General features: G+C 42.5%; 1 protein-coding gene across 1 annotated transcript in view; it reads left to right on the forward strand.

Annotated features, from left to right (window-relative positions):
* The window catches only part of NOS1 (nitric oxide synthase 1), a 143,133-nt gene that overhangs the window by 60,155 nt on the left and 72,767 nt on the right, over positions 1 to 10,211 (forward strand). The window contains exon 3 of the mRNA XM_069081409.1: positions 694 to 820. Within this exon, the coding sequence (XP_068937510.1) occupies positions 694 to 820 (127 nt within the window). The remainder of the gene's footprint in view (positions 1 to 693; positions 821 to 10,211) is intronic.

Here is a 10,211-nt window from a genome sequence, read left to right on the forward strand (position 1 = left end):
CATGTATACATATATACACATGTGCACATGTATACATGTGTGGTGTGTATGTGTGTATATGAACACATATGTCTGTGTGTATATGAAAATATTCGATTATTTTAGTTCCTCGAAGGAGCTCCTTGCAGGAAAACTGCTTCATTCTTTGTCATTCTATCTCCCCCTGTGCCTGGCACATAGTAAATATTTAATAAATGCTTATTGATTGATTGTGTGTATATTATAACATGCTCAGTAAAATGTAAGGTCTGTGAGAGCAGGGATTTTCATTTTTGTGTCCTTAGCACCCAGTACACACCAGGTGCCTAATAGTTGCTTGTTCGCTCATCGATTAATTCAAGACCATGGAAGTAGAAGAAAACCTTTCTGACACTGAGAGCTGTGCCTGAGTAGAATGGGATGGTTTGAGAAGTGGGGGGGTTCCCCCTCTTTGAAAGACTTCAAGCAGAGGCTAGGTGGGCATTTGCTGAATGTTCTAGTAGAAGCTGCTTTTCCATATGTGAGTTGGGCTAGAATTAGGTGAAAACTGAGATCACTCTCAACCACCATATTTTCTGATTCTATGAAGGACGAGCCCCACAGAGAGCCATGCCAGGTGCCTCCAAATTGACACAGCTCAACCAACCAGCCATATTTACTGATGTCTCCTCTACCATCCCCTCAACCCTTCCCCCTCTACGTTCTCATTTTCAGAGACTTGGAAGGAAAGTCCCACAAGCTTCTGCCACTGGGGATGGAGAATGACCGTGTCTTCAATGATTTGTGGGGGAAGAACAACATGCCTGTTGTCTTGAACAACCCATATTCAGAAAAGGAACAGGTAAGGGTCTTGGCTAATAGGGGCTGAGTGCTTTATATCAGACAAGTGTTTGATAAATATTTGTCAAATGAAACTAAATTGGAACCAAATTGAATTTACCCCTAGTGTCATGTACACACACATACACACACACACACACACACAAATACAAATAGGTTCTTCTAATATGTTTGTTGTATCTAAGCCCACTCCACTGCAGACTGTATGCTTTCAGAGACCATGACTTAGTTGGAACTCCTACCATAGTAGACAATTAATAAATATAGTATTATACTGAATGAAAGAATCAAGAGTACTTGAGAGGCTAAGAACCAGCTGCCTGTCCTGAGTTGTACCTCAGGTCATTGGAGGGTATCATCCAGTCAGAAACATTCCTGGAAATAAATGTGTATTTATTGCAGATTGTCAATGACTTAAGATTCTTCCATTAAACTTGGAAGGGTCTTTAGAACAGAGGATATCAGAGTTGAGAGGGGATTAGAACAGGGAATGTCAGAACTGGGAGGGTAATTAGAACAGGGGATGTCAGAGCTGGGAGGGGGCTGAGAACAGGGTGTGTCAGGTCCTTAGAGAAGACCTAGTCTAGGCTCACTCATTTTACAGGTAAGGCACCTGAGGCTGAGACAGGTAAAGCAATTTGGCCAAAATCACAAAGTCAGCAAATAACATGCCTGGGATTTGAAATCAAGTTCTCTGACTCTAAGCTGAGCCTTCCTCTGCTAAATTATGCTGACTCCAGGCCGGGCTTGCCTTTGATCCTTAATCTGCTTTGTTCAGGGCTAGGTGCCACATTTTAGGGAAGACATGGGCCAGATAGAACTCATTCAGGGAAGGATGACCTGGGTGATAAGAGGCCTGAAGGGCAGGCCATATCAATCTAGCACTAACTTTTATTAAGCACCTACTATGTGCCGATCACTGTGCTGAGCTGGACCTACAAAGACAATCTCTGATCTCAAGGAACTCACAAACCAGAAGAAGATGTCTGAAGAGAAAAGAGGGCCCAAGGGGAAAACATGATCTGTATTTTCAAAGTTGTCATATAAAACATGGATAAGTCTTGTTCTGCAGGAGCAATGGGTTGAAGTTGTAGCCAGTTAGATCTCAAATGGATGTAAGGAAAAAAATATTCTAACCACAGCAGCTGTCCAAAAAGTAAGAAAAGTAATGAGCTGCTTGTCCTTAGAGGTATTCTAACAGAAGCTGGGTGACCACTTGTTCAAAGAAACTCTAGAGGGGCCTGTAATTCAGGTAGGAGGTTGGACTGGATGCCTGCTGAGGCCCCAGATAAAGCACTAGGTTCAGGGAAAAGAAGACTGAGTCCAAATCTTGCCTCAGAATCTTTGTGACCCCATTGGAGGTTTTCTTGGCAAAGATACATCATGTCCTTCCCCAGCTCATTTTACAGATGAGAAAACTGAGGCAAACAGGGTTAAGTGACTTGCCCAGGGTCACATAGCTAAAAAGAGTCTGAGGCCAGATTTGAACTCAGGAAGATGAGCCTCCCTCCCTCCTGGCCTTGTGTTCTATACACTATGGCACCTAGCTGCCCCTTACTAGCTATGGGCTCCTGGATAACCTCTCCCAGTCTCAGTTTCCTCCTCTATAAAAAGAATACCTTCAGAATCAATCTACTTTGTATGGTTGTTATGAAATTATGTAAGCCTCTGAATTCTTTGTTCCATGACTGATGAGACAGGCTGACCAGGTTTTGGTACACAGCTAGTATACCTAGCTCTGGCTGGTTATTTATAGGGGTTTTGAGACGGTATCTGTGATTCCACTGGCATAGGGATCTCCCAAGAGAGGAAACTCCCTCTACAAGTACAGAAAAGCACCTCTTCTGCAACTACTGATAACTGCCTAAAGCAATGAGAGGTTGTAACTTGCCCAGGGTCAAACGTGATTTTTTTTTAAAACTAGGTCCAAAGGACTATAGTATTATTTACCTTCCAGGGTTGTTATGGAGAACAAATGGGTATATGTATGTATGTACATATAAATACATACATGCACATATACACATGTGTGTATATATGTATATAATTTTATATAAAATACATATATAAATATATAATACTTTGTAACCCTTAGGGTGTTACTTAAATGTGAGGTTTTATCATTATTATTTAAGGTACTGGGGCAGGTAGATGATGCTGCAGTGGGCCTGGAGTCAGGAAAACTCATCTCCCTGAGTTCAAATCTGGCCTCAGACACTAGCTGTGTGACCCTGGTCAGGTCACTTTACTCCATGTGTCCCAGTTTCCTCATCTGTCAAATGAGCTGGAGGAGGAAATGGCAAAGCCCTCCAGTATCTCTGCCAAGAAAACCCCAAATGGGGTCACAGAGAGATATAACTAATTGACTGAAGAACAACAATAATTCGAAGACCTAGGACTGGTGTATGGAACCACCTGCTACTGCACAAACTTCCTCTTCCTGCCTTCTCTCCAATCTTACGTTGGTGCCTGGGACACTTAGAGGCGCTTGTGTCAGAGGTGGGATATCAGCTAGCCTAGGTCAGCCTGAGGCTAAGGCTGGCTCTCTATCTACCGCTCTGAGTCGTAATCTTATACATTTGGGACAAGAGACTAAACAGTTCATTTGTAGACAGGGGGAAGATTTGAACCCAGATCTCCCCACCACCCAGTCCAGTGAGGTATCTACCACTATCATCTCTGCTGTTTTATTAGAGTAGTACTTTCACATGCACAATCGATTGGAAACAACCTCAACTCAGGTAATTTTCTACCTCTGCAGAAAATTTTGAAGTTGATAAATGCCAGAGGAGGAGGCCATTTTTTTCCATTAGCCTGATGGACACTTGCTTTCTATTGGCATTGGTTGTGATGGAATCCTTACATGACTTTCTCCAATGGGTACCATCCCATTAGAGCAGGCTGCTCCCATCTGTACTGGAACCTGCAGTAAGAATGAGGAGAGAACCCAAGACTGTCTGGACATCATCTGTTTTCTGATGATAATCGACTTCAAATCAATCCCTGCCCGTGGAGGAATTAAGGGGGAAGATGGGTTAGGGAGTAGATGTTGGGGGAAGGAGAGATGAGAGAGAGCCTCTCCTCCCCCAGCCTATTCTCAGCGAAGTTACATGTCCCACCCAACCACTCTGTGCTTTGTAATGCCTGCGAGGCTTAGTCAGGTTAGGATAGGCAACTGTTATATTAAACTCTCTCTCTGTCTCTCTCTGTCTGTCTCTCTGTCTCTGTCTCTGTCTCTCACTCTCTGTCTCTCTCTGTGTTTCTCTGTCTCCCTCTGTGTCTCTCTCTCTCTGTCTCCCTCTGTGTGTCTCTTTCTCTCTGTCTCTGTCACTCTGTCTCTGTCTCTCTGTCTCTCACTCTCTGTCTCTCTCCCCCCTCCTCTATCTCTCTCTCTGTCTGTCTCTCTGTCTCACACACACACACACACACACACACACACACACACACACACACACACACACACATACACACTCTTATACACAGGACCCCATCAGAACCATGGCATTTCCTCATCCCCCAGGGAAATAATGGACTGGTGTCAGCTTCAAAATGTCAAAATTTGTTTAGAGGCATTTCCATATTTCCAGGTGGTATTAGCATTACCTTAGCCACTCCAGGGAGTCCAAGCCAGGATACAAGTTGGCAGTGGGTGTCATTTGTATATGCTATCTCTTTTCTGCTCTCTATAGGGTCAAAGGGACGTGTTCATCTCTATGTAAGCAATCACTGCCTAGCCAGAAACAGTTTTGCTGGCAGTAGAAAGGGACAATCACATAAACAAGAAACAGGAGTCTGAATAGGTCTGTTTTCAATATTTTTTAAAATCCAGTCTATCAGAATGGAAAGATTGGAAGCTTTAAAAATCAAACTTATCTTCACCTCAATATCATCAATAATAAACAATAGTTGGGACATCAACTTGTTCCAGGACCATTTGGATCAGTACTCCATTACATATAAATGAGAACAAAATAATAAATAATGAGGTCTCATATTCTTATTTAGAAGTTAGGATTAATAATAATGAGGTCTCATATAGCACTTTACAGCAGTGTAAACTTCAGAAGTTAGGTGGTACGATAGTTATCATGTCCATTTAACAGATGAGAAAGTAGACATTTACCTAAGTATAGCTATTTGTTCTTGGCAGCTAGTGTCAGAACCTGGACTTGAACCCAGGCTTTCTGATTCTAAGTAGGAAAGCATAATACCTTACTTTGAGATAGCCTTTTATAGTTCCCAAAGCACTTTCATGTGTGATATCTTACCTAATTGCAGAAGCATAGATTCAGAGGTGGCAGAGATCTTAGTGGACATCTAGACCAGCCTATTCCTTTCACCTCTGAAGGACTGAGGCACAGAGAGACTTGTAAATTTGGAGCTGGAGGAGACACTATTCTAATGCCTCATTTTGTAGATGAGGAAACTGAGGCCCAAAGGAAGGTGGTGGTTATGACTATTTTATAGATGAAGGAAACTGAGCTTCAGAGAGGTTCAATAATTTATCTGAGGTCACCCAGCTAGTTAGAGGCATCATGGGAATGCAGACTCAGGAATTCTGCCTCCAAGGGCAGTAGTCACTCTAGCACACCACACCAGACCTCTTGAGAATAACTAGATGGTAAATATGTAAGACAGAGACAGAGAGAGAAACAGAGACAGAGACAGAGACAGAGACAGAAAGATAGAGAAACAAAAAGACAGAGAGAGAGACAGAGAGACAGAGAGAGAGAGAGAGAGAGAGAGAGAGAGAGAGAGACAGAGAGAGAGACAGAGAGACAGAGAGACAGAGAGAGACAGAGAGACAGAGAGAGAGCGAGAGCGAGAGCGAGAGAGAGAGAGAGAGAGAGAGAGAGAGGAGGCATGATTCTTGTTGAGTTAAGATAGCTACTATCTGGACCCATGAATTTTTCTCTTATCTGAGCCAGCCGCTTTCCCTGGCTAAATGAAGTAACATCCCAGAGTCTCCATTGATTTCCTTAAAATCTATCCCTCAAGCAAAACAACCCTGACTATCTTTTCCTAAGCTTTTTGACACTAGTTCCCTAAGCATTTTAGAAACATCCTGTGTTCTGAGATTAATTTCTATATGAGAGCTTCCCAAATCCCCAGATATAAGCTGCTCTATCCACCCCCCTATTCTGTCCTTCTGGATTTCCCTTGATCCTGCTTATCTCCTAGGCTGGACAGCCTCTTATCCCAGGTTGGCTCATTTGGGAATCCTCCTCTTCTTACTCATACTCTTTTCCTCGGGTGACCTGGGGGATGTGGAGGCAAAGTGTTTACAGTGGAAATACCGCTGGACCCAGGTGACCTAGATTTGAATCCTGGATCTGCCATGGATCATCCATGACACTTGTATGAAAATTATGTGCTTTCTGGGCCTCAGTTTCCCCATCTTTAAAATGAGAGGGTTGGATTAAATGACCCCTAAGGTCCCTCCTAGCTCTAAATTTATGCTCCTATAAATTCAAGACCCAAATCTGGTCATCATGGTTAATCGCTCAAAGAAAAGGGAATTCTGAGGTTTGTGTAGTCAGGGGTTGTCCCAGGGAGCGTCATGGTAGCCTTGGTGGAGAGGGGCAGGGCTGAAGGGCATTGGTTATCTTCCTCAGATCAGTCATATCATGGCTGACAGGTGAGGGATTTTGAACTTGACAACCTATGGAAAGTCTCACATTTGGAGCAAGAAGGCATGGTCATCTTATCCAACCCCTTCATTTTCAAAGAGAAAATAAACCCATATTAAAGAACAGAATTCCCACTATCCCTCTCAAACTCAAAGGCGCCTCAGAAGCCATTTAATCTAACTTCCTCGTTTATAGATGAGACACATAAAAGTCGAGTGATTCACAGGATTGTAAATTTTAAGTAGAAAGGGACCTTTGAGGTCATCATATGGTCTTTGGGAAGCTTTCAGGGTTCAGGCAGGCACTCAGTATTCACCACTGGCAACAGTCATGATGATGGCTTTCCAGGAATGAATCCAGATCAGCCTCTTCCTTTTCTAAAATCATCGGTCAAGGAATATTCTAAACCTTTAGTGACGATTTCATTTCCCCTGATGGTAACCTTATGTCCCACAGAAAACTTAGCCTCTGAGCCACAATTGTGTTAATAGATCAGAGCCAGGGTGTGGCCAGGAAGTTGTGTTTATGCCTACCAGTGTTTGGGTTCAGCCCTCCTGCCATTTCCATGTATTTTCCTCACTATTTATTTGAATAGCATTTTAATTCAACATGGGGTGGTGCCAGCCAGCCACAATGGAACCTGGATTTAGGGCCCTCCAAATGTGTTTGCAATCAGTCAAAATGGTGCTTTGAAACAATCATGAGCTCTTAGGTCAGAAGACCAAGGTTCATGCCCCGCCTAGTTCTGCTGTTTACTAACCAGGTCACCTTTGGCATGTTGCTTCTCGTACCTGGACCCGAGCTTCCTTATATATAAAGTGAGAGAGTAAGACTAAGTCCCAGACAGCTTGAAATTCTTTGACCTAGTAACCACACCCTAAGGCATCTATACTGTTAGAATAACTAGGTCAGCAAGTTGGGACCAAGCCACCCCTGTATTCCTCTTGTCCCCTTGTTTCCAAATTAGCTGCTGGTTACCAAGCCTCCTAAGCAACCCCAAAATGATCTTCTGTGGTATACCTTCTGGGGCAGATTTATGGGGGTGGGGGAGGGGAGACATAGATGACAGTCACACAGGATGGGGGGGGGGGGGGGGCAGCAGGGAGGGTTGCAAACAGCACAACTGGCAGATACTCCAGAATTGATGAGGGCACAGATCCATCACAATAGGGCTGTATATAACTATTTGGCTGATGGGGAAGAAATAGGATATTTCAAGTTCCCCAGGGATTTTTGAAAAGAGTGAATCACATTAGGAAGAATATGAAAGAATTAGAGATGTTTAGACTAGAGAAAAGGTGACTCAGGGGTAAAGAAAGAGAATATTCAATGTCTTTCAGTATTTGAAAGGGCTGTCATCTGGAAGAGAGATAGGATTTGTTCCACTTTGCTCCCTATGGCAGAAGCAAGACCAATGGATGGAAGTCATAGAATGGCATATATGGGCTCCCTTGGGGTAAACTTCTTAACAAGGAGATCTATCTAAAAGTGGTGTGGGCTGCCTTGGAAGGGAATATATTTCCCATCACTGGAAGTCATCAGCCTGAGGTTGGATGAGAGGGAATTCTTGCTGAGGGGTGGAAGAGATGATCTCTGGAGGGCTGGCCCTTTAAACTCTTATATTCTGTAATAGAGTTCTTAAAGTTGCTTGAAGGTCTGTCAGATGGAAAAAGGATGATACTTAGTCCTTTTGTTCTCTGAGAGCAGAACTGAGAACAATGGTTAGAAGTTGAAGAAACCAGGCAGCTAGGTGATGAAGTGAATAGAGCACTGGCCCTGGAATCAGGAGGACCTGAGTTCAAATCCAGCCTCAGACACTTAACACTTACCAGCTGTGTGACCTTGGGCAAGTTACTTAACCCCAATTGTCCTGCCCTCTCCCCTCCAAAAAGCAAAAAAAAAAAAAAAAGAAGTTGAAGAAACACAAATATAGACTTGATGTTCAGAGGAACTTCCGAATTATTAGAGCTGTCCCAGAGCAGAATGGGAAGCCTTGAGAGATAGTGGGTTCCCTCTTAATGCTGCCCTTGAAGCTGATGTTGAATGACCATTTTTGAGGGATTTTGTAGAAGGGACTCCTGCTCAGACATGGGTTGGACTTGGTGACTTCTGAGTTTCCCTGAGCCTGTGAACCCTGTGAATTTGGTACTAAAAATGATCATTTTTGATAATATGATTAATAAAAATGATCACTACCAAAATGATAAAAGACAGGTAGATTGTCTGCCCACCCATCCATCTATATTTGCTTATTTATCTAATCTATCATCTGTTCACCTATCTACCTCTATAAATCTATGATCTGACTACCTATCTATTTCAATATCTACCATATAACTTTTTATCTATCTATTCCTTCTTCCATCTTCTATTCATCCATCCATTTTTATCTTTCTATACATTCATTTATCTATCTATGCATTATTCCTTCACCTGTTTACCTATCTGTCTATTTATCTATCCTATCTGTCTATCTATCCTGTCTGTCTATCCATCCATCCATCTATCTATCTAATCTAATCTAATTTATCTATCTATATAATCTATCTATCTCTCCATCTCCCTGCCTGCCTAACTATCAACAAACCTCTGTTAAGTGCTCACTTTATGTCAAGCACTGTGCTAAGCACTAGGGGTATTAAAACACAGACAAAACCACCCTTCACCTAATATAGCTTACTTTCTATTGGAGAAAAAACTATATAAGAATAGACAAAATAGAGGGATGGGGTTTGGATGGGTGATGTAACTCCTTTGGTATAAGGCACTCACTTACGTGGAAATTCCCTGTACCAGTGTAAATCGTCGTCATCTCCATAATTCAGTCTTAGACAATTGTATAGAGCACTAAGTTAAATGACTTTCCCATGGCCATACAGCCAGCATATGTTAGATAAAGGATTTAAACTCATCTCCCTGCTTCCAAAGTCAATTTTCCATCCTATAATGTTCACATAATATATGTACTGGTCACTTAATACACAAAATAAATACAAAGTGATTTCTGGGAATGAGGAAAACTAGCTGCTGGGGTTTGGGGGAAGGAATCAGGAAAGATCTCATATAGAAGGCAGCTGGACTTTGGAGAAAGCTAGGGATTCTAAGTGGCAGAAGTGAGGAGAAGGTATTCCAGGAATGGGGAATAGAAACAGCAAAGGTTCAGAGACTGGAGATGGAATATTATGTTGAGGAACCAAATAGATAGATAAATGGACAAAAGGCAGATTGATAGATAGATAAATAGATAGATATATGGATGGATGGATGGATGGATAGATTAAAGAATGCATAGATAAGGGGCGGCCAGGTAGCACAGCGAGTAAAAGCACCAGCTCCGGTGTTGAGAAGACCTGGAGATCAAATCCCGGGCTCAGACACTTAGCACCCACCCAGAAACACCTGGCCGTGTAACCTTGAGCAAGTTACTTAACCCCCAATTGCTTAGGGGCGGCCAGGTGGCTCAGCAAGTAAGAGCACCGGCTCCAGTGTTAGGATGACCTGGATCAAATCCAGGCTCAGATACTCAGCACCACACCCAGAAATAATAACTGGCCATGTAATCTTGAGCAAGTTACTTAAACCCAATTGCTTAAAAAAAAAGAAAAAAATAATGCATAGATAGATGAAGGGATAGGTAGATGGATAGATGATAGACATAGATGATGGATGGAGTAATAGAGAGACAGACAGACAGACAGGTAGGTAGGTAGGTAGGTAGATAGATAGATAGATAGATAGATAGATAGATAGATAGATAGATAG

This window comes from Petaurus breviceps, unplaced genomic scaffold (genome assembly GCF_028583685.1).
Source record: "Petaurus breviceps papuanus isolate PSGF00001 unplaced genomic scaffold, PetGlider_PUasm1.0 99, whole genome shotgun sequence".
In the NCBI taxonomy this organism is placed as follows: domain Eukaryota; kingdom Metazoa; phylum Chordata; class Mammalia; order Diprotodontia; family Petauridae; genus Petaurus; species Petaurus breviceps.